Source organism: Lissotriton vulgaris, chromosome 3_1, assembly GCF_964263255.1.
Source record: "Lissotriton vulgaris chromosome 3_1, aLisVul1.2, whole genome shotgun sequence".
NCBI classification, from domain to species: Eukaryota; Metazoa; Chordata; class Amphibia; order Caudata; family Salamandridae; genus Lissotriton; species Lissotriton vulgaris.
The window spans coordinates 923162882-923188535 of NC_141689.1; the positions used below are offsets into that span (position 1 = coordinate 923162882).

The following is a 25654-nucleotide window of genomic DNA, read 5'->3' on the forward strand; positions in this document are numbered from 1 at the left end:
GGGTGAGAAATAAATTAGGAGGAATGAGGCTAAGAATGTTGCACATAGACAGTTTTGGTACATCATTGATTAATTTTTCAAAATAGAGAAATTCTTGATGTGGGCCTGGTCTTTTTGTCGATCACTGTTCGCCCTTAAAATACGGGCAATTCCTGAAAAGGGTTGTGTAGTTCGTCCCCTTTCGGATTTCTCTTTGTATAGAATGTTTACATCAAGCAACTTATCAGTGATGAAAAGTATGTCAAGTTTGAAGTCTGCTGATAGCTCATAGATATGATTAATGATCTAACTTCTAGAACTTGCATTTACTAGCGTGCTTGATAGTTGGTTTGAATTATATTTGGGCAGTGGCTAGTTGAATCCTGTTGAATGCTGAAGTTCTTTAAGGGAACAAATATTGGCCTTATAATTGGATTTTTTTATAGGTCTCTTTGTGGACACATCTGTAACCATTTCTTTTAAAAATTCACCTGATTGATACTTGCCCAATTCTAGTGTGAGAGATGTTGCGGCTATACATGAGGGAAGCTGGAAAGTGGTCAACAAAAAGTTGCTTTTGGGATTTGTAGTGGGAGACCGAGCACAGGAGAAAAAAAGGAGTTATTTGAGAAAAGTGTATATGTAGTTGGGGAGAGAGACTAGAGGCATATGGATGGACTTGACCAACAACCGAGAGTGATTTGATGCAAATGGGAGGTTGGTAACACAGTGATCAGGTTGTCTTTAGAGAGGCATGACGATGGAGGTTGGCACAGGAGAGATAATTTAGATGGAGTGCTAGGGAAAGAAGGAAGATGTTGGGTTAGGGGTGGAATAGAATGTGATGGGTATGAGTGAGGGAGGGGAAGAAGGAAATTAGAATTCTATTCATGCCTAATGGAGGGGAACTTTTAGCATTCTCATTTGCAAGAATTTTGACAGTTTTGTTGAGCACATGACCCATTGTATCTTAACCATTGATTATGCTCAGGCAGTTTGCTGGGATTAATAAAAAGGGCAGTTTGATCTGGATATTATAACAATACCAAAGACAGAATCATTAATTTGGATAACTCAAGGATATCCTTGGAAACCAGAGGTCTTTAAGACTTGCCCAGTGGGCAAAAATATTTGGTCTCAGAGTCTTAATCTGAGGTAGAACTAGGGCAATACAGGAAGAGTTTTATATGCTATAGTAGTAGGTCTCAGATACCCACCAAAATTAGATTAGGCAACCCCAGAAGAGAAGCTACACACTGTTGTAGTAGGCCTGAGAGGACCACATAGAATCAATGTTATATCATCTTGGGAAGGGTGGTACTAACACTAAAATATTTGTTCTAAGAGCCTACCCAGAAGCAAGTTAGGGGAACTCATGAGGCACTAGACACTTCTGTGGTAGGTCCGATATGCTCACCAAGAAGCGGAGTTAGGTGATAGACAGACATAGACCAGAGTTAGGATAACAGTACGTCTGAGAGTCTCATGCAGAAGTGGAGTTAGAGCAAACCAGGAGGTGAGCTTGACACTATAGAAGTAGGTCTGAGAGGCCTAATCAGATGTGGGATTAAGGAAATTAAGGAATGGGAGCTCTACGCTATAGTACTATATTTCAGATACACACCCAGAAGCAAATTTAGGGCAGGCATTACATACACTCATAAGAACTAAAGGAAGAATGTTAATGTGGCTACCTGAAGTATACCTACTCAGAGGTATCAGTCCCACATAGATGGTGGCAAGGTTGATACCTATCTCTTAATTGGATGAGTCATATTTATGCTGGGGCATGCTGCTTTAATAGGAAGGTGCAAGTACACTTTAGAGAATAACTACAAAAGTACAATTTTCAAACCAGAAATGAAATACAGAATAACCAGTAGTAGTACTGCCAAGGAGGAGAGCACAATAAGAGCATATCTGATGTGGCATGAGTAGAGAAGGCGACTGACAATGGTGATTGTAGGAATCAGTTAAGGTGAATTTGGGAAAGGCGGAAATGCAGACATTGTCTGAAGGTAAGCTCAACTGGTTTCTGATGTACGTAAGAAAGGAGTTATAGAAGCTGGTTGCAGCTCATGAATACAATTATTTTATTTCTAGGAACGTGCTCAAGGCAGGAGTTTCCAAAAGAATACAGTTTTTTCTCCAAAGTCTTCTCTCTTCACCAACGATAATGATTGGGGGTGGGCGGAACTCACAGAGTTTTACTCCGTGGAATTCTGCAGAGTTGAGTGAAAACACCACGAGATTCCACAGAGTTCTGCAAAAGGGCGGAAATCAGCACATTGCGCTGCTTGCACTGATTTTAATGCCCGGAGCTTGTTCCGCACTGAAATATCAGTGCGAGCAGCATGCCAAAGGGCACAGCTGCTCAAGTTGATTTTGCTGCCGTTCAAGTAGATTTTCTACTTGAGCTACAACTTTATCAACACAAGCTGTCGCCACAGATCCTGTAGGAAAATCTCACCTGGTACCATTCTACAGCCCAAAAATTGTGCTAGGGGATGGAAATTCTTGCTCATCAACTTACTGTTGGCGCGCCGTGCAGAAGAAAAATCTCTAATCTCTGCCAAGCGGTCATTGGCAGAGTTTGGCTTGAAGTCGGCGTTACCACAACTCCACCAACTCTGCCAGAGCAGTGGAATTCATTACACATCCCTAATGATAAAGAGAGCTGTGAGGTAAGATAGGGAGGGAGCTTGAGATGGATGGGTGAGGCATCCGATTTTGAATTGAATTCTGAAGTGAATAGGAGAGCCAGTGGAGTTCACTCCACTGGAGTCATGTTCTGATATTTGATTTCTGAGCAAACCAGCCGGACAGTTGCAAGAACGTCTGACTTGGATTGGAGGTACTCGGCCACAAGTGCCAGAAACTGAGTTGTTAATTATATGGTAGTGCCTCTAGGAGGATGCACAACTACAAATGGTGAAATAACCACCATCTTCCACACAGCAATCCAATCCAGCTATACAAATCACCTTCTTGATAGCAGCAACTTCACCATCAAATGGGCATCCTTCCATCTAATATGAGAAATATTTGTGGCACACATTTGTGGAATAACATCCTTTTTATTCAATGTTTTCAATATGCCCTTGCAGTCTTTTGTTAGGCAAATATCAAGACTCCTGAAAATGAACATAAATATAACATTCAGATAAAGGATCATAAGTCTACAGTATCAAGACTTTTCTTAATAGATGGCTACCATGTTGCACAGTTACACGTGCAAGTATGTGATGTAATATTATCAATACCATGAAAAGGAAGCCTACCCTCCAAACTGCTGTAAAGAGTGCTGGTGGATAGAGAATCTTCATGTACAAAGGTTATTGGTTTTAAATGATAGACAAAAATGATGATAAACATAATTAAAATATTGTGCCCTTTGCTATCAAAACCTTTTACTTTCCAGTCAGGAGGTTGTCCAAACCTGAAAAAGAAAATTGAGGCAGTGGCATAAGTCAAGTGAAACGGCACCTCACTTTTCCTTCATTGGAACTGGGTAACATAAGGTATTATTCGGCTATATCAAGTTTGATATGATTTTTGAAGATTTCTCATTATTTCTTAGTTAAATACAATTCATACCTCCTTAAGTAGGGACCTCTTGCCCAAAAATCTATGAGGGACTGTTTGAGAAACTAAGGATATTTGGAATAATATATACTGGATGTGATGTTTTTGCTAATATTCTTTAAAAATGTATTGAACATGTTGAATAAAAAGGATGTCATTCCACAAAGGTGTGCCACAAGTATTTGGCTCGCAGAGCCATTATATTTTTCAGAAATGAATATCTTGCCTTTGAATACAGTGTCATATATTTTAAATTACTTTCCAATTCATAGGCCTTCTGGGTCCAAAACAAAAAATGTGTAGATGAAAAAAAAGCTTAGAAGCCCCATGACATTCTTATTTAAAGTAACTTCACCTTGTGGTGTGCTTCTGAAGACTGATGCCCTGACGTACAGAAACAAAATCGTAGTCAAGATCTTAAAATTATTACAATGAGTAGTACAAACAGACAGAACGAATCCCAGTTATCGGTTTACAAAAAAGAGAGGCCGATAAATGTATTCCTAGTCTGAAGGGTGTACCCTAGTAAGGCAATATTTAATCAACTGTGTAGTACATTGTCCTATATCACACAATGTTGTATTGCTAAATGTTGCTCTAACGAGTGAGGGAGCTTAAAGAAGAAAGGGCTGGGTAGGTGATCATGGGACAGCTGTGGTTGGAATGCAAGGTAAGATGGGTATTCTAAACATGTGTCTGTTCGGTGTCTTTTTACTGACCATTGCCAGTTGCCCTTACTGGTGGGTACCAACTGAAGAAAGTCCGCAAAAGCATATCTTATAGATGTCTCCTTGAGATTTGAGTCTTAAGGTGGCAGAGACCCAAATTAAAAACAATAAAAAAATAGGAGAAATGGATCATAGAGCTCAAGCATAAACACTGGTAAAGGCTTGGAAGTACATTAAAAATGAGGACCTAATAATGTCATAATGCTTTATGGTAAGAGTTTTCTTAAACTGTGTTGAGAAGAAGCTGCTTCAAAACTGGATAATGCAAAGAGAAAATGAGTTTGTCCTCCAAAGATTTTATTGTTGTTTGAAAGCATACTGTCCGTGCAAAAGTGTGGTCCTGTTTCAGTGTTTTTATTATTGTTCCAAAATTACGTGGTTTTGTACGTTATAGCCAACACGTGTTTCACCCTGTAAAGGCATGCAAGCCTATATCTTTCTCAAGGATATATGAAACAAAAAACCTTAAACCATATTGTCATAAATGTATTATTACTGCAAATTGGGAGTCATCTTCGACAGCAAGCTGACATTTAACCTTCATGTCAACAAAGTTGTCTCCTCTGCTTTCTTTATTTTAAAGAAAATTAAGAAATTGCTGCCTTACCTTCCCACCTCAGCTGGGAAGACCCTAGTTACCACCTTGGTATTTTCCAAAACTGACTACGTAAATTGCCTTTTTCTCAACACCCAGAAACGTGTGCTGTCCAAGCTACAGTCTATACAGAATGCGGCTGCTAGAATTCTCTTAGACATTCCTCGCCGCCAGCCTATTACTCCTGCCATTCGCCATCTTCATTGGCTTAGAGTAGAGAGCCGAATTAAATTCAAGGCCCTCTGCATTGCCCATAAGGCAGTACATGGCGTCGGACCCAAGTTTCTGACTGAGGCATTCCAGCTGTACACTCCCAAAAGGCTGCTGAGATCTGCTAACACCTGCCTTCTACCAGTACCTCGCGCAAGAACGGCAACTTGGGGAGACAGACGCTTTTAGGTTGCCACACCAAAACTCTGGAATCTTCTACCACTAAGCATCAAAAATGCCCCCAACTTGATGAGCTTCCAGAAGCTCTTAAAGACATGGCTGTTTAATCAGTGAATTCTATTGCCGCGGTCCTGCTAGCCCACACATGCGCCGAGACACCTCAGGGTAATTGTTTGCACACTAAAAAATTTCAAAAATAAATAAATAAATATTATTACAAAAATAGGGTGTTGTTACCAAGGAAAGAATCACCATGTGACTGTGTGATTCAAAGGAATTTTGTATTCCACTATGAAAAAGTGATGTTGAAAAAAGAGTCACTGAAGAAGGGTAAAAAGAGTAAAAAGAATGCCCCGTGCTTAGGATAAAAGAAAAGAAAATGGTTGTTTTATAACAGGGAAGGACTACTTGTGACCTAAAGGAGCTGCTGGTGTGTGTTTTTTAATTGGCACTCGCAAAAAAGTAAGTATTCTGTAAATGGATTTTAACCAGTGTTCTCCATAGATTTAATAACAAATAAGGTATGTGTAATCACACCTTTCTTAAGTAAGGCTTTCTGAAAACTAAAAAGTGAATAACCAATGTGAGCTCGCAGTTGTATGTGCCGAATTGTGAAGAGCAATTAAGTATCTGAAATGGTAGAATGCACACCATCAGATGGTATTCTTCAATATAGTTTCAATTGCCAAGGCAGTAATAGGTGCATGCTATCCTGGAACGTGCTCTGTTGATGTGCGTTAATTTGGGTCCCAAAAAGCTGGAGCCTCATCAGGCAACCCCAAACTAGGATGCACAGCTGAAACATTTGTAAACCATCCAATGAAGTTCAAACATTTTTGTCAATTTTTAAGCACATTTGTTTCATCAGTAACAAAGTGATCGGCGCATTTGAAAATTTTTTTGTTTCAATTATACGCTAAAGTGCGAGTGCCTGCCAGACTTTACTCATGCGAGACACAGAAGTTCAAAATGTTGTACAATCCAACATAGAGAATTTAATCCCAATGCTTTTTGTACAAGTGCTGCCTTCCTCCAGGGTAACTAGAGTGTAAAAGCAGAGTAGACCCACGTGTTATAAATGTACACTACTAAAACATTTTGAAAAACACCAACAAATGTGTCTCAGTATTGTGCCCCCATATTCAATATGCAACGTTCAAACATGTGCAACCTCTATAGTACAAACAAAACTTTCTCCCAACATGTTTTACCAAAGGTCATGACTGGTGCTCAATAAATACATGCACTCCGTTCTGCTTGTGCGAAAACCGGACCCCCAAACTCATAACCAGTGCTCAATAAACCAGCGGCATGGAGCGGAAACAATTGGGTTTATTGGGTTGGGGAACCTTTTGATGCAAGTGTCACTACAAAGGACACCACTCTCTCCCTGACCAGCCTATAGGCATCTGCATTACCAGAAAGATAAACTGAGCCTAGTGGCTATTTTTGTAGGGATCCTTGAGTCCTGACTAATGCAACAGACAAGTTTGGCTAATTGTTGAGGGCAGAAACATGTTGGTGACTAGCAGACTGGTTTGAGCCATTGCACTCTCCCTACCCGTCGAGCTAAGTGTTTTTAGTTCTACCTAAAGTCCTCATGAATAAAGGTGATAACCGAGGAACTTTGAGGAATTTTTCAGATTTTCCAGATCCCATCCTGTCCAGTAAGATTTTTGCAAGAACTCCCTCCTACCGCCAAGACTTCGTGGAGGTCGAGTCCGCCCTGGTAGTACCATCTTACCAGGGTGGGGAGAGGTTGCCCATGATGAAGCATGACACTATTATGTGTGTGAGACATTCTTTTCCATTAATGATGGCCTTCCCTTTTTAATTTGAACCCCACTGAATTTAGTGATAACTACTGAATTTATTGATAATAGATAACCCCTCTGGTAATTTAGGACATGGTAGTCTCCATGTATCCGTGATCTTCTTTGCAAGCACCCTACTTGTATGTGATATATGATTTGTTTACAGGAGGGTTGTATAAATGCATTGGCCTACTCCTCTCCATTTCATGATATCAGCACGGAAGCCTAGATATGCCTAGATAAGATCCTTTCCCTTACTGGCTCAACCAGAACTGCCAAATCAATCTTTGCCAACTGCATGCTTGGATGAAAAACAACTTCCTTGAGCTCAACACAGACAAAACCAAAGTCCTAATCTTCAGCAATATCCACTCCCTCTGAGACATCTCCTGGTGGCACTCTGCATTTGCCCACCCACCCCTGCGGATCATGCCAAGAACCTCTGGATCGTCCTGGACACTAACTTCTCCATGAGCAGACAGATCAACACTGTCTCTTCATTATGCTTCCAGAACTGTAAACGCTATGCAAGATTTTTAAGTGGATCCCACTGAACACCAGACAGTCACCTAGGCTCTCATCACAACTAGACTTGATTACAGAAACATACCCTACATCGGAATCCCACCCCATATCCTTTGCCAACTCCAAACCACCCAGAACGCCGCCGCCGGACTCATCCTTAGCATCCCGCAAAATAACCACTTCTCTCCACACCTCACAGTCTCCACTGGGTCCTAGTCCAGGAAAGATGCAAATTCAAGCTACTCACCCATGCCTACAAAGCCCTCCACAGCATCAGTCCAGCATACCTCAACCACCGCCTCCACATCTATCAACCCACCAGACACCTTCGATCTCTTTCCCAGGCAAGAGCACATGTGCCTCGCATCAAGAAGACGAGAAGTGGAGGATGCCCTTTCTCACCTCGCAGCCAAGAACAGAGACAACCACCTGAAACACCTCAAAACCTCCCCCATGGACTTCCAAATAACCTCGAGACTTGGTTCTTTCAGACAAAATAGGCATGATCTCCACCCCCCCCCCCCCCCCCCCATCAGGCATGCCCCACTGAGTGCCAGGACACCCTCATGAGTAATTAGCTGTGCTCTACAAATTCACATAACATAACAGCTTGCTCTCTGTGTAAAAGGAAAGGCTAATCAATAGACACTGGAGGAGCGCAAGGGGATGGGGAATTCTGACATGTGTTGCACAAGCAGCTAAAGCTGATAGCATACACCACAAGTCACTTAGGTAACTGGTGGATCCAATGATATATATACAAATATATCAGTTGCTACCAAAATAGCACCTGTCTGTTGTAAACTGGAAACATATTACATGATCTTGCAAATTGTAGTTTTCATTGAGAATTAAGGTCAAAAGATAGATAACAGACAATTGGCCACAATATTCTTTTGTCATCTTTCTGTGCATGATGTGCTTTTTCATAACGTATTCTGCAAAGCTAAATCTGAATAGCAGTTGAAAAAAATGTATTTAAGTTTTTGTGGCACCTAAAATATTTTATGGGAAAATGTTTCCTTCTTTTCTAATGATCAATATTCAGCTCGAGACAATTTGAAATTAAAACAGTGTTAATGGTCATATTGATGTACTATTTTTACTGTTTTTTATGTTTCAGTACGACTACAGACGTTAATTTGAATGGTTACTTCATCCCCAAAGATACATGTGTTTTTGTCAACCAGTATCAAGTGAATCATGATCCGTAAGTACAAGTATTCTATTTCTAAAAATACATTGAGTGAATTAAAAATACATCTTCTATGATGTGTCTGTGTGCATCGAAGAGAGTCTGGATTAACGGTTGTCAGAATTTGTTTCAACCTATTGTGGAGGTTCTAGCAGATTATATACCACGTTTTGGGACACAGAAATAAACTCTCCGTTTTAAAAAAAAATAGCAAATACATTTATAGACCAGTGGAATAAACGTACCCTTCGCAACACATACAACACATAAAATGTATGTCTAGTTGTATACTGATCACTTCAAATTTCATAAATCTGTAGATGTTTTAGTGTATCCAGTGAAGCCTTTTCCTGCTCAGTTTAGCATTTTCCTCTGGGGCTATTCAGACCTTTTCTGAATTAGTAGGTGGGTCTGTGAGTAAGTCATTGATTGAGTGGTTGAGCCACTCAATCAAAGAGTGGATTCAAAACTTTTGTTTCGACTCATGATGGTCATGGTGCTGTATTCCACAAAACAAACACTGTTAATCGCAGAAAATAAGACTCAGTATAGAATGCTGTTGAAAAGAAAAGTTGAGTTTTAACAAAATGTCTAACGCAGCAATATAATCTAATAGTTCCCAAATGAAGATGATTCTGGTGACTAGAAACATGTCTATATATAATGCTAACTCTTGTATCCTACAACATTGTTTATGTTTATTGTTGAAAAGTTGAGTATTTGTTTTTGTATTTATGCGGAATAGTGCTTGATTTTTCTGAAGTATGTGAAGAGGGTACCCTCTTTGTAGAAAGTCTTGTTAATGAAACACAATGGGTTAAACCTGATTCCTGCATGGGGTCATTGGAGATTGTGTGTTCTATTGGCAGCATCTTATTATATGAAATTGGCAGTCAGCAACTTACAGAATTATTTCGTTTATCTGCACGTTTTGAATAAGCTGAGTAAGTACCCCCATTTGCCTGCTTAAAATCATTTATCACACACTTAAAGGCTCTTTTGGTATTTTAATTTTGAAATTGGTCTCCAAATTCATTGTTGAGGTGGTCTCAGACTGGGTGACTAACTTTATTCCCATCAATCTGAAGGTGATGTGGTGTTACTTACAATTTCACCACCCCATATCATACCCAGACCAATGGTCAGGTGGAAAGATTCAATAAGACCCTGCAGGGCATGATTATGGGCTTTTCTGACAAGCTCAGGAGGAAATGGAATGTTCTCCTTCTATGCCTGCTATTTTATTACAGCAAGGTACCACAGAAAGGGGTTGGTGTAGGCCCTTCTGAATTATTGTTTGGTCATCCTGTAAGAGGACCTTTGAGTTTGGTTAGAAAGCTCGGGCGAAGCCTCTCAAATGGTGCAAACAAGTTCTGCTGTATTATGTGCTAGGCCTGCAATCTTGCATGGCAGAGTACATGAAGAGTGCAAGCAACAATCTGGAGACCAGCCAAGAGATTATTAAGCTCTGGTATGACCAGAAGGCTTCTGTGCCTCAGTGCCATCAAGGGCAGTTGGTGTGGTTGCTGGAGCATGTGACTCCCAGGGCCCTCTAGGACAAGTGGACAGGGCCCTCCCTCCTTCCGGTTGAAAAAGGGTGAGGTCACTTACCTGGTGGACCCTGGCACCCTAGAAGGCCCCACAGAATACTCAATTTCAACAGATTGAAACTTCACCTAGACAGGGCAGACATGACCATGCCCATTGTCACAGAAGAAGGGCAGAAGGAGAAGGAGCATCTGTCAGACGTCCTCTCCACTAATGCACACAATGGGTCAGTGGAGGGTGGATTACTCTATTGACGACAGACCAGCAGCAGAAGACTTCAGACAAGTATAGAAGCTGTTTGCTGGACTTTTCTCCCTGACTCCTGGACTCACCACTTGGTACATCCACAAGGTTGACTCTGGTGACAGCCTACCTGTCAACAAGTCAAACAGGTTAGGTTGTCGGACCAGGTCAAAGCCAGCATTAAGGCTTAAGTAGCCAAGATTTGGGTTTTGAGGTAATTGATCCCTCTGACAGTCCTTGGGCCAATCAAGTGGTACTGGAGCCCAGGCCCAATCCCCAAGGGGGAAAGAAAGAATTTATGTTTTGTCTGGAGAACAGAAGTTTGAATGCAGTCACCATGACTGGCGCTCACACCATACATAAGGCTGATGAGCTAATTGACAGGCTAGGGGCTGCAAAGTACCTGAGTACATTTGATTTGACCTCAGGTTACTTGCAGATTGCCCTAAGTCTAAGAGCACAAGAGAGGTAAGCGTTTTCCACCCCCGAGGGCCACTTTCAAATCAAGGTGATTCATATTGGTTTGAAGAACTTTCCAACTTTCAGTACAGCTTGTCTGGATGATATAGCAGTTATTCAGTTCCACATGATGGAAGTGCTTCAGGCTATGCAGCAGGTGGGCCTGACTATCAAGCCAAGCAAATTGCAGATACGGCAAGGTTTAGTGGTGTGCCACGGCCACCTTATAGGTAGAGGCCATTTATAACCTCTCAAGTGCAAGATGCAGATCATCCTGGATTGGGAACCTCCTAAGACCCAGACACAAGTCAAGGCCTTTCTTAGCCTGACTGGGTATACTACAGGAGGTTTGTGAAGAACTATGGAGGCCATGGCGGCTCCCCTGACAGAGCTTACCTCAGAGAAGCAACCCTAAAAGTTAATTTATACCCCAGAATGTTGGAAGGCCTTTGACACTCTGAAGAGGCTATGTGTTCAGCACCAGTACTATTGGCCCCTGAATAAGAAGTTTGTGGTACAGACAGATGCTTCAGAGCAAGAGATTCAGGCAATAGTGGTACAAGTAAATGAATAGGGCGAAGATCAACCAATTGCTTTCATTAGTAGACTACTACTCCCCAGAGAGCAATGATGGTGTGCCATTGAGAGGGAAGCCTTTTTTGTGGTCTAGTCCCTGAAGAATCTGAGGCCATATCGGTTTGGTACTCACTTCCATGTTCAAACAGACCACATACCTCTAGGATTGCTCATGCAAGTAAGGGGGGGAGAACACAAAATTGTTGAGGGGGTCCAACTCCTTAAATGGGATGGACTTCACAGTGGAACACAAAACTGGAGCTGCCCACACCAATGCAGATGGATTTCCCAGGCTTTTCTACTTAGATGATGAGAACTACCAGGTTGTAGGTTAGTTTCCCAACACCTTTTGTCCAGGGGTGTTTGTGTAGGAAAGTCATCCTTTTTGCCTTGATCACCCCCATTTTTTGACTGATTCTGGTGGCTACTGACTCTGATAGTGCCTTGCACTCTACTAACCAGGCCCGGGTCATTGCTGTGACCTCCAAAGGTATGTGATAATTGGATTAATTCTAACTTGGCACACCCTACCTGTAAGTCCTTAGCATATGGTAGGGCTCGTAGGTTTAAGGACCCCAGTGTACTTAATGCACTTAAGTGTACTATGCTGTGGTGTTCTGGATCATTTTAGGATTGTAACATTTTATTAAGTTTGATCACAATTCCCTATTCCTTCTTCCATTGGCCGGCGAGGTGGCAAGAAGGTTTCGGGAGGGGAAAGGGTGCGAGGGGGAGGCAAATGGAGAGGGGGAAGGAGGAGCAAACAGAATGAAACATCTTCAATAAACAATAACAAAAGAAAGACAAACCTTGCTCATTTCACTTAGATAAATAGGTCATCACTCTTCTTTTTTATCTGACACGTTCGTAGAGGTGGTGGTCGTAATCTGCAATATTCACAAATATATTGGGCATGTGAGTTCTTGGTATACTCCTGAAAGTTGTTTGATACATGTTCCCCATCTTTTCTTAAACTTTGGCAAGGTGTGACTGATAACCGCTGTCAATTTTTCCATTCCTAATAAGTCCCAGATTGTGTGCAGCAAGTCTGCGTGCATTGAAATAGTATTGGTGCCCCATTTTGATAACAGGACCTGCTTTGCCACGCAGAGTGCCAAGGTAATAGTCTTCCCTTTATTGGAATTAATGGGTACGTTTGTGAATTGGGCAGTTCTAACAGGACGTAGCTAGGAAACCGGGGTATTTCAGTATCGAACATCTTATCGGTGTCCGCAAGGACCACCCTCCAACATCTGTGGAGCTTGGGGCAGCAAATGGGTGAGCATATCTGAATGGGTGCAGTGTCGCCAACATGCATCCTCCCTTCCTATTTGCCATTGAGCCAGAAGAGCTGTGGTATAGTACCAGTTATGGGTTACCTTTAAAAGTGTTTCCTTGCCTGAAGGCACTGGTAGCGGAGCTGCATGCACTTTGTAGGATGTCTTTCCATTCCGTGTTAGTAAATCTGTGCTCGCATTCTAGCTCACTCCTCTTCCTAGCCTTTGTTTTGTAAAGGGGTGGTCTCGGTGTTTAGAAAGGAATATTTGTCGTACAAGATGCGGGAGTCGTCCTTTCTGGACAAAAACCAGTGTTCAAACAGGGTCAATTGTCTGCTAGCATGAGGCCTAATATCAGGAAGTATCACCCAGTGTCGGATTGCTAGATAATGCCAATATTCTCAGTCTGGGAGCCCAAAATCTTGACAGCCCATATTAAAGTCCAACACGACTTGCAAGTTAAACAAGTCTCCGATTCTCTTGCAGTTGGCCTCCTACCATTGTATGAAAGCTTTCTCCTGTGTTCTCAATTAACAGTAGAGGGTCCCTGAATTCTAAAGAGACCGGGAGAGGGAGGCAGGAAACAAACTAGCACAAGTACAAATACCTCTCCTAGGTAACACAATAATACATAGGTAATATATCCTTCATTTAATGAACATCAACATTGTCCCAAAACAAAAATTATTTTATAAACATTATTTTCTTTTATTATATTAAAAGAAAAGTACATTCATTGCACAATGTTTTCATCCAATTGTTCATTCTATATATATAATTCCTCAATATACATATTTCATATATACAATGGGCCCCAAAATAAGAATTTATCCATACATTTCTTTCAACCTCCTAATAGCACCACACATCCTCACAAGCATCAAACATACCATACACAACTACACAAACAACAAAAGAAGACGCCAACGCGCGTTTCGGAGTAGGACCCGTGTCCACAGTTCGTTCGTCAGGGTGCAGTAGATACAATTCTTTATAAGCAAAACATTCCTTAATGGTTATAAATCAATCAATATAATGCAGCAAAACAGGGGGCCCAATCTCGAATTTCAATAAAAATAAGAATATCCTCTGTAGGGAACAATGGAACATAGTATGTATGATTACATATGTTATTATAAAACGTTCAGAACAATAGTTATTGGCTGTGGAAAGACCCAACGACAGTGTATAGTGTGAATCCAGAATAAAAAGTGCTTGAAAAGTTGAATCTAATATACATGTCAAGGGAACAAATTCACAAAGCCCTATAGAAAAGATAAGAAATACCTAAACCCTGCGAAAGGTAGAAGCTCATGTGAATACCCAGTGTCAGACCAAAGTATACATAAAAAGTGTAGATAAAAACATACCAAATACTCCACATTTATTTCAGAGATACAGGGAAAGTTGCCTTTCAGGAATAGAATCTCTAGCAGGCCATACTGAGTGCACTGAAGTCACTTACATCAATGGGTAGCCTGGTCTGTGAACAGAAGAAAAACTTTCAAAGCTAATCCAATATATAGAAAAATCTGTCAGGAGAGAGAAATCTGAATCTAAACATTGCTAAACTCTAGGTGTGTCCTATCATGTAGACCCAGGGTCAGGGGCTCACACAAGGAAACAATCATAGGCCTCAGATCTTAGCAGCCTAAATATGCGCTATTGGAAACCATAAAACTCTAGTGAATAAAGGGTGACGTGAGCGCTATAGGGTATAGAGTGACTAATACGGAAAATGCGCCTCCTTCTCAGGCTACGAACAGTGAAATCCTGCTTACCCTTAATAAATCACTTGCAGGATGAATCTCTAGTCAGCAATCCCGGTATTCCTTTTGAGGTTCAAACGGCCCTTCACTACGTAGTTCGACAATGTCCTAGTGTACTGCACAAAAAAGGGGCAAAGTATAAGGCATCTCTACTCATATAAGGAGCTGAATACCAGTAGAAGTATCGGGACATCCTGTGTACTTACTAGGATAAGACCGGCGATGAAGCTAAAGTGCAGCACACCGTGCTCGACTCCTGGTGGTAAGCTCAGTAGGAGTCAGTATTACTTCATGATAGCTGCAGAGACAAAAAATGAATATCTAAATTTACAAGAATAACTGACTGACCCCCAAGTGTACAGGTAAGTGCCAACGCCTGTCCTACCCTCCCCAGTACGCTCCTACCTGAAAACGGGTAGTAAGTTTCCTCGACCTTTGGTTTATCTGCAAGCACCACGAACCTCTAACGGCTCACTCGTCTGCTTGAAAATATATATGTAGGCTCATCAAGACTACGTTCACCTGAGCTTCGATGTATGCAAAGGCATGAACTGCAGACCTATAGAAGAAAGAGTTCTCCCAATTAATTTTAGGTCCAGAGGGGGGAGTAAGGAATAAACTAAGCATAAGAAGTACCTCTAATAAGACCTATATTGCTTTGTCACAAGAAATTATCCAAAAACATTTTCATAAAGGAGGATGCTATAGACAGAGAAAAAGACTTTTAGTTATTTCAAAGACATTATTTTATTTTCTTTCTTTTATCTTTGAACTGCAGACCTGCATGATGAAATTTGTCGACATACTTTGACAGAGGTTCTGTAATTGAACCAATCGTGGACTTTATAGGTCTGTATGGTGGCTGAGAGGTGCTTTTGTGTGTAAAAGCAAAACACACAAAAGCACCTCTCAACCACTATACAGACCTATAGTGTCTACGATTGGTTCCATTACAGAACCTCTGTCGAAGTATGCCGACAAATTTCTAAAACCGATGGTGTATATTCTTCCTATATATATTAAAGATACAGGGCATTTCGTCAGCCTAATTGAAGGACTTGCATTCAACTCACATTCTGACTTCTTGGTCTCCATGGATATAGAGGCGCTTTATACTAAGGTCCCCCAGGTGGGGGGGGGGGCGCTAGAAGCAGTTAAAAAAGCACTTGAGAGGAACAACAATCATGCAGACAATGTTTTCATCCTTAAATGCCTCAGTACAGTTCTTCAAGAAAATTACTTTGAATACAATAAGTCCATCTTCAAACAAATTCAGGGAGTAAGTATGGGCGCAACTTGCACCCCAAATGTTGCCAATATTTATATGGGCGATTTTGAGGATCGTTTCATTTTTAACGAGATTGCTCCGTTTTTCGAGAATATTCGTCAATGGCATATTTTCCTCGACGATATTTTCTTTATTTGGAGTGAACCGGAAGAAGAGCTTATTGAATTCACCCTTTGGCTTAATGGATGTGATCCCTATCTTAAGTTTAGTCCTAACATGAGTAAGAACAAGATCGAATTCTTAGATATCTGGATTCAGGCCACTGAGGGTGTTATTGAAGTGTCGCTATATACTAAACCAACTGCGAGAAACACCTTACTCAATATCAAAGTTTCCACCCACGTAGCTAAAAAGATGGCATTCCATTTAGCCAATTTTTAAGGTTAAGAAGAAACTCTACTAGTATTAGCAATTTTGAGATACACGCCAAACAGCTGAAAAGCAAACTACTTGAACGAGGATATCCACATAGGCTAATCAAAGTGTCCTACAAGAGGGCCAAATACTATAATAGGGATGCCCTACTGCAGAATAAAAATGAAATCAGTGACCTAAATTAGTATGCTTCACCCGCCATTCTAACATCAATAACCAGCTACGCCAAATCATATACTCACAATGGCATAGTCTCAACTCTGGCACCCTGGATTAACCAATGCCCAAACCAGTGTTTGCATTTTGTCGCAATAAAAATCTCTGCAGCTATCTGGTTAAATCCAAGTTCGATACAACTCGACCATTTCTCCAGAAGTCAATTACTGGTAGCCAGCCCATCAATGGAACACACAGTGTGGCAACTGCCATGCATGTGGTTCTGCGATAGTATCAGCAGAACTTGAATGGGGCAGAAGAAAGTTTTTCTTTAATGAAATGACCAACTGCAGATCTGCCAACGTAATTCATCTCATCTTGTGCCCATGAACTAAGGGATATGTGGGCGAGACCAGCAGAGAGTTCAGAGTAAGACTCAGTGAACACAAATCTGCCATTAAAAACAACAAGAGAGGGGCTCCTCTAGTGGCACACTGGCTAGAAAAACAACATTCGGCTGCAGATATCTGATGGACTATTCTGGAAAAAGTCCATAACCCCAAGGACAATAACATCAATGGCCTTAGGGGTAAGAGAAAAGTGTATTGGATTTACACTCTCCAGACTGCCATTACAGGTTTAAATGAATCCATACCATGGCAGAATACCCTGCTATGATTCTCTGACTTTCTACTTGGTTTTCAATGGAACCATTGGCCATACATTGATACTTGTAATTTTACCTAGTCTCTTGGACTACGACTTTATTTATCGTGCAGTATCAGTTTATTTCAACTCTGTAAATAATAGCATCCATGGCCCCCTTGACTTATAGTCCTCTTCCGTTTAGGATATCTGCATGACATGGATACCATGGACATCTTGGGCAGTGATTCTGCTTGCATTGTCTACTTTCATCTTTTAAAAATAATTCTTCTTATTCTGTCATCATTGTGGCCTTTCTTGGTCTCTGTAATTTTTTCATCCGAATGTCTATCCTGAGCTTGGCTTTAGATCCTGTACCGGGCACACGTTTTACCTTCTGCTGCCGGAAGATTAGATACACAATATGGCGTGCCCCATCCGGGTTGTTTTCATGTGCATACTGCTATATACCGTAGTTTTGGTTGTTGTTAAGTCACTGATGGTTGATATTGTATCAGTAAGTCCTAACTTTTACCAGCAGCTGACTTTCAGTGTCGTAATGTGTGAGTTATCTCACTATTTTGTTATTCTTGGTCTCATTACTACCCTCAATATGGCGCCCGTTTTCCAGGTCTGCAGTTCATGCCTTGGCATACATCGAGGTTCAGGTGAACGTAGTCTTGATGAGCCTACGTATATATTTTCAGGCTGACGAGTGAGCCGTTAGCGGTTTGTGGTGTTTGCAGATACACCGAAGGTCGAGGAAACTTACTACCCTTTTTCGGGTAAGAGCACACTGGGGAGGGGAGGACAGGCGTTGGCACTTACCCGTATACTTGTGGGTCTGTCAGTTATTCTTGTAACTTTCGATATGCATGTTTTGTCTCTGCAGCTATCATGAAGTAATACTGACTCCTTCTGAGCTTACCGCCAGGAGTCGAGCACAGTGTGCTGCATTTTAGCTTCACCGCTGGTCTTATCCTAGTAAGTACACAGGATGTCCCGATACTTCTACTGGTATTTAGCTCCTTCTAGGAGTTGGGATGCCTTATACTTTCCCCCTTTTTTATGCAGTACACTAGGACATTGTCGAACTACGTAGTGTCGGGCCGTTTGAACCTCGCAAGGAATACCGGGATTGGTGACTAGACATTCGTCCCGCAAGTGATTTATTAAGGGTAAGCAGGATTTCACTGTTGGTAGCCTGAGAAGGAGGCGCATTTTCCGTTTTAGTCACTCTATACCCTATAGCACTCACGTTACCCTCTATTCACTAGAGTTTTATGGTTTCCAATAGCGTATATATTTAGACTGCTAAGATCTGAGGCCTATGATTGTTTCCTTGTGTGAGCCCCTGAGCCTGGGTCTACATGATAGGGCACACCTAGAGTTTAGCCATGTTTAGATTCAGATTTCTCTCCCCTCACAGATTTTTCTATATATTGGATTAGTTTTGAAAGTTTTTCTTCTGTTCACAGACCAGGCTATCCATTGATGTAAGTGACTTCAGTGCACTCAGTATGGCCTGCTAGAGATGCTATTCCTGAAAGGCAACTTGCCCTGTATCTCTGAAATAAATGCGGAGTATTTGGTATGTTTTTATCTACACCTTTTATGTATACTTTGGTCTAACACTGAGTATTCACATGAGCTTCTACCTTTCACAAGTTTTAGGTATTTCTTATCTTTTCAGTAGGGCTTTGCGATTTTATTCCCTTGACATGCATCTTAGATTCGACTATCTAAGCACTTTTTATTCTTGATTCACCCTGTACACTGGTGTTGGGTCTTTCCACAGCCAATAATAATTTTTTTCTGAACCTTTTATAATAAAATATGTAATCATACATACTATGTTCCAAGTCCCCTAGAGATGATATTCTCATTTTGATTGAAATTCGAGATTAAGCCCCCTGTTTTGCTGCATTATATTGATTGATTTATAACCATAAAGGAAAGTTTTGCTTATAAAGAATTGAATCTACTGCGCCCTGACGAAGGAACTGTGGACACGGGTTCTACTCCGAAACGCACGCCGGCGCCTTCTTTTGTTGTTGTTTGTGTAATTTTTTGTATAACTATTATTTTGACGGACGGAGTGAGCGGAGTGAGCTAAAGAATGATGATGGATTAAACCCAGATCAGTTGACTGGGGGGTGAGTGCTTGCATTGTTCAACACTCCTTTCATCATTCCCTTTGTTATTGCTTAGTTTGACCAAAGTTGGCAGGGTATGCCCAGACGAGGGTCCCTTGCTCACTTTGCCACTGGATTAAAGCTAGCTTGGCTGATGACGGCTGATTAGCCAGAAACCGGTCCCAGGATGCTTGTTTCTGGTCCCGGGAAGACATGACTTGGCAGTTCAGGCTGGACTGTTTCCATGAGGCACGGGGTCAGACTGATTTGCATATGGCCATGTCTGAACTGGGGTGGCGGAGTAAGCTAAAGAATGATGATGGATTAAACCCATATCAGTTGACTGGGGGTGATTGCTTGCATTGTTCAATACTCCGTCCATCATCCCCTTTGGTATTGCCACTCCACCATGTAGCGCAGTTGTGTAGCTTGGCAATATCTTGCCAGATTCTGTATGCCCAACCCTCCCTTGCCCATTGGTAGATAGGTCTGATCTTTCGCCATCCGAACCCACTTACCCACCCACATGAAGGCCTTAAGGGCAACTTGTAGCTATTTTAAAGTGGGTGCGGGTGGTATTCACGGCAGTACATGCATAAGATAGAGGATTTTTGGCAACAGTGTCATTTTAACCACTGCTATGCATCTTAACCAGGAGATTGGATCCCCATGCTAGAACTGGATAAGGGAGCTCAACGTCTTTAATAGTTCAGAGTAGTTTTGCTTCACTGAGCCTTCTATGGAAGGGAGTATGTGAATTCCCAAATACTGGATTCCCCGTTGCGCCCACAGGAAAAGAAAGTCTGATGCCAACCATAGTTGCTTGTCATGCGGGATAGTGATATTAAGTGCTTGGGACTTGGCAGTATTCACCTTAAAGAAAGAGACCGCACCAAATACTGTGAATTCTTCAAGGAGCGGGGGCAGCGATTGACGTGGGTTTGTGATGGTCAACAAAACGTCATCTACTTATAGGGCTATTTTATGTGATTGGCCTCCCACCCGACTCCCTCCATTTGTGGGTGTTGTTGGAGCCCCTTATAGAGCACGAATAAAAGTGGCAAGAGCGGACAACCCTGGCGAGCCCCCCTGGAGATGGGGACTGTGCATTGTTTATCTTGACCATTGCTTTCGGTTCCGCATATCCAGCCCAGATCCACCATCAGAATCTGGTGCAGTGGTCCACTGCCTCACTGCCTCACTGCTCACAAGAATGGCCAATGGATACGATCAAAGGCCTTTTCAGCATCAATTGATAGAAAAGAAGTCGGTTTTTGGGAAGGCCCGGTTTTATCCAGCAAATGGAAGAGTCACTTGGTGTTGTCCCTGCAAGTGCGGCCAGGTATATAGCCGGACTGTTCAGGCTCGATCAGCTCCGGCATATATCTACCCAGTCTGCATGCCTATATCACTGTGAATATCTTGCCATCCACATTTATAAGTGATATGGGGTGGTAGGACGCACAGTGATGAGGGTCCTTCCCGGTCTTCGGCAATACTGTTATTATCGCCGTGCGCATTGATTCCGTAGACACCCCAGACTCACTAATGTATTGTACAGCCAGGCGAGCACAGGGGACAGCAGTGATGCATACTGTTTATAAAAGGCAGCTGTGAATCCATCCTGCTCTGGCTCTTCTAGCTGGAGTCTCCCTATCGCATACAACACCTCCCTCTCTGTTATGTATTTCTCCAAGGGTGTTGTGGAGGGGTCCTGCAATGTTGTTATGGGGCGAGTGCAATGTAAGGAATGCATTCTTCTGGAGATTTTTCCATCATCTCCATTTAATTGTGCATAAAAACAACCAAACTCCTCGTCTAAGTAATGTGTTTCTAGTCTCAGTCTATTAAGTCCTGCACGTGCCTAGAGTACACCAGTGTTCGCAATCTGTATGCCAGCAACTTCCCTGCCTTTTTCCCCCACAAAATAGTTCTGTTGCGTTCGTAACAAGGCATACTTTGCAGTATCCATGTCAAGTGCTCTAAGCTGTTTTTGCACTACTGTCATTTGACTTCTAGTTTTATGTGAGCCTGTGCATTGGTGAGCCCCCTCCAACTCTTTCACTGTTCCTTCTAGGCTGGCACGTTTTATTGCACATTCCTTGTTGAGTCTAGCTGCTATCGCTATATACGTGCCCCTAATTACTGCCTTTAGAGTCTCCCAGAGCATTGCTATTGTTGTGTGTGGAGTATCGTTAATTTTGTAAATGTAAATGTATAAGCATTTATATAGCGCACTACTTACCCGGAGGGTCCCAAGGCGCTTCGACCGCTGCGAAACCCTTCCTGGCTTCCCTGAGAGATGGTCCCTTAATGGGTATCTCCAGGGTGAGACCAGGCATCCCCGGCGGTCTGGTGGGGCCTTTAGTGAGGATGAGGCAAGCTAATGCCCAGAGTTGCCGAGTGTGATCGCTGATCAGAGTGGGCACCGAGGCGGGAGACTTATCGAGTCCGCTGACCCTGGTCCAGAAACCTGCCGCGCCGGGAATCGAACCCTGGTCCCGGGCCGTCCTCTGCTCTCGGGTCTGCCGCCTCTAACCAGTGAGCCACACTACCTCACTTTTAGGTCGTCTACTATGGCTTTCTCCACCTCCTTGATCGCTGCATCATACAATAACAATTCAGGATTTAGACGAAACGATTAACAACCCGTGTGTTGTCGGGGGCTGTAGGACGAGCAGAATGGGGGCATGATCCAACAGGGACGCCACATCGATAGGGGCCTGTGTTACTCTTGGACTTAGTGGGGTGGAAATGAAGAGGTAGTCAATTCTAGCATTGGATTGGTGTGCAGCTGAAAAAAAGGAGTAGGACTGTGTAGTCGGGTGAACAGACCGCTATATATTTGTCAACCCCACCTCTGCTAGCCAACATGTTCCCTGTGGGGTAAACATCCCTGTATTCCCTGGTCGCACAGGAGTTCTATCTATAGAAGCATCTGGTACCAAGTTAAAATCACCCCCTATCACTAGGTTGGAGTCAGGCAATGCAAGTACAGTGCAAATTGCCTGGCGTATAAATGACTCCTGGAGATCATTAGGGACATAGATCGAAGCTATTGTAAATGTGTGGTTGGAGAGGGACACACATAGGGCTATCAATTGGCCTGCAATCTCAGATTGCATGCTAATGATTTCCTTGAAAATGTATGGCCACTAGGATTGCGACCCCCTCTTTTTCCCCCTGGCTGGAAGACCAGAATTGGCGATCGAACCATCTAGAGCGTATTCTGCTCCAATCCTTTTTCAGGAGATGAGTCATATGTCACATTCAGCTGCTCTAAGCTGGATTAGAAGTGCTATTCTTTTGATTGGTGAGTTTAGGCCCCTCACATTCAAGCTAACTATGTGCACCATGTCCCTGGGAGAGTGACTTAGCTGTCTGAGTCCTGTGCGCAGCGGCCTAGAGCCCCATACCCTAAAAAATTAGTGGAGGTGTCAGTGTGGCTAGGCGCTGAGTATGATTACATTTTGCTAACGTACTAATATTAACAAATAATAAAACAGTGGCACCAACAGGTGCAAAACATGCAGTTTTGTAGTGAGGGTCCATGTCATTTGTCGTCCTCATCAGTGTTCTTAAGAAGAGTGGGGAGGTCCGCAGCCCCCGCCACTACCAGCTAATGTTGGCTGAGGGGTGGCACGTCCCGAGGGGAGCCGGCTTGTCCCATTCTACAGGTCTCGATGGATACACAAAGCACCGTCAGTCAGCCTCTCTTTACAGGGATCGATGTTGCTCCGTGAGTAGTTGTAGCAGGACTGAACATTCTTTGATGTTTTCAGTCTTTGTTGGCTGGCTTACCTGTTGTTGCAAATGATTTCTTGAGTGCCGTCTGTGACGTGATTCTCAGGAAGGCAGCTGAGAGAGTGTCTGCTGAGTCGAGGACTCCTGATCGAGCTCTAGGCCCAGAATCTCTGCTGCCTCCTGGGGTGTGCGCACTGCCCGGGTCTCGCCCAGCCATGCAAAGACCAAGCAGAATGAATGACCCCATTTATACCGTACTCCTTTGTCTCTCAAAAACAATACAGCCATGTGGTGGGGGGAGAGTGTGCAATCAGGCGAAGCCAGGGAGTGGAAGAGAGCCCCCACTTTAAAAATTCCCCAGCTGTTAGGGAGCCCTCCATTTGATTAAGAGAGGGGCTGGAAGGGGAGTGTAGTGAATTGATAGCCACACCTTTTGGTTGGGTTACACAGATGCACACACACACCAAGGGGAGATTTGCTCTATTTTGATTTTTGGATAACAATGCATTCTGGGTCAAAGATATGCCACACTTTATAGGAAGTGGTCATAGCAGAAGGAGGTACCTTTACCTCTATTGTTTGGGGTGCCCTCCCCACCCCCCTTTTGCCAGCCCAGAATGGAGGATAAATATAGGAGAGCTGCAGGATCCTCAGAACACTGCCAGGCAGGGCCGGGCCCTGCCGGCCCCTGTACTACACCACAGAAGGCTTTCACTCGAAAGGGCTGCACCTGCTGCCCACGCAAGGCTCCACAAAGAAACAAAAAGGCCTGACTTAAAGGAAAAGGAGTGGAATCCTGATCAGCAGCAGGAAAAACAGAGCTGGAATAAGCCATCTGCAAGCCCAAAGAAAGGTTCACCCCAACTGGATTCTTTCTGGTCTGTGCAGGTGCATTGTGGGGAATTGAGTCCTAGTCCCCAAGAGGTTATCCAGAATCTCTGAACGCTTGAACTGACTGAGCTAGTGGATACCTATTTTCCCCAAAGGAATCAAGAAACTTCAAGATTTCAAAGTTTTGAAACTATCTGCAAAGTTTTGCAGAAAAGCTCAGGGAGGAGACTGGCTCAGTGTCGAGAGTCAAGATGCCATTGTGGATTCACAAATCGGCCTGACTGCGCTGGTTTGTCCCCCTGAAAGCTCCGGAGCTCCTCGCCATTGAGGACAAAGACTTTCAGAAACTCACTGAGGCATCATGCTGCAGTAGGCCGCCATCGTCAAATCTAACTTTGGATCAAAGAAGCCCAAGGACCCACTAATGAGCCTGTTGCCGAGAGAAACGCTCTAAGAAAAAGATTAAGCCAGAAGGTAAACTTTTGACCTGGACCTAGCACTCAGCCTATCCAACCTGTGGTCCTTTGCCTTTGGCATTAAACCTTTACTTTTTCCCGATGCAGCGTGACCAGATAGCCGTGAGTGACACTTTAAACTTTTTGGCTCTAGAATGAGCAATCTTTAATTTAGCCTTTAAAAATTCATATGTCCGGTTTACTACATTGGATTTTGTCTTTTTGGTGTCATTTTAAAGAAAAAATATTCTATATTTTTATAAATTGGTGTTGGATTTTTATTTTGTTGTGTCTTTTACTTATTTACTTTTTTGGTGCCATTAAATGCTGTACACAAACCTGTTGAGCCTAACTGCCCATTTGCCAAGCTACCAAGAGTTGAGCAAATATTCATTTTTGGAGACTTGACTGGACCTATTAGTGATTGCGATATTATTACTAGCTGAAGGTGAATACCCCCACATAATAATAATCCATTATCCTACAGGTGCTAAATGCAAAACACGTGCTATGTATTAGTGAAACTCTTGTTTGCTTTTAATTTTCGAATAAATATTCCATTCAACCAAACAGATTGTTGGTGATCACTTGAACATCAACCATTAATACTCCAAAATACAATGCCATATAAGCTTCAATAAAATGAATGCTGTACTAGAACTGTAGGTTATGTGGTTCATTCTCGTTGATGTCACAGACACCTCTTGTCACAAATAAAACATTTAATCTTTGTGTTAATTAATTATCAAATTGACATCTGTTTCTGAAGTATAGGAGAAGTGTATCAGTTTGTTGTTCGTTAAGCTTCTCATTCATGTGACTAGACCAATATAGCATAAGGGACAAGCTGCTGGTTCCCCAAGCCTGATTATCTATATAGCCTACATGATAGAGGACTGAATATGCGTCATATGAGAGGCTGCAAAGAGGATGCACAAAGCACGTAAATGCTTCGAAAATGTGCATGGGGAAACAGCCTTTACTATGCAGTATCATTGCAATGCAGGCAATATAGTCAATGAATGCGTTGTTACCATGCCCTCCAATACCACGCATGTCGTTAACAATGACTTGCATTAGGGAACGTGTTGTTGAATTTTAAATCCAATACCTTCTCTACTGTTGCACAGACTGGAGTTGGAATAGTAATAAATACTAATCCAAAGTCCTGTGCTCCCTAAGGAAAGACTTTGTAATAACTTGCATGGTAATGGGCTGTGTGGTAACAATGTGTGTGTTGTATTGCCAGCCTTGTAAAAGCATGCTTGATTGTGTCATACATCCAGATGCATGCCTCATTTATAAACTAAGAACCCGTTACCTTTGTACTAACAGCAGAAAT

At 42.5% G+C, this 25654-nt stretch overlaps 1 protein-coding gene across 2 annotated transcripts in view; it reads left to right on the forward strand.

The window, feature by feature from the left end:
* LOC147727219 (cytochrome P450 1A1-like) overlaps positions 1-25654 on the forward strand; it is a 230718-nt gene that overhangs the window by 203893 nt on the left and 1171 nt on the right. For both annotated transcript variants that reach the window (XM_086961268.1, XM_086961269.1), the window contains one exon: positions 8740-8826. In XM_086961268.1, the coding sequence (XP_086817394.1) occupies positions 8740-8826 (87 nt within the window). The remainder of the gene's footprint in view (positions 1-8739; positions 8827-25654) is intronic.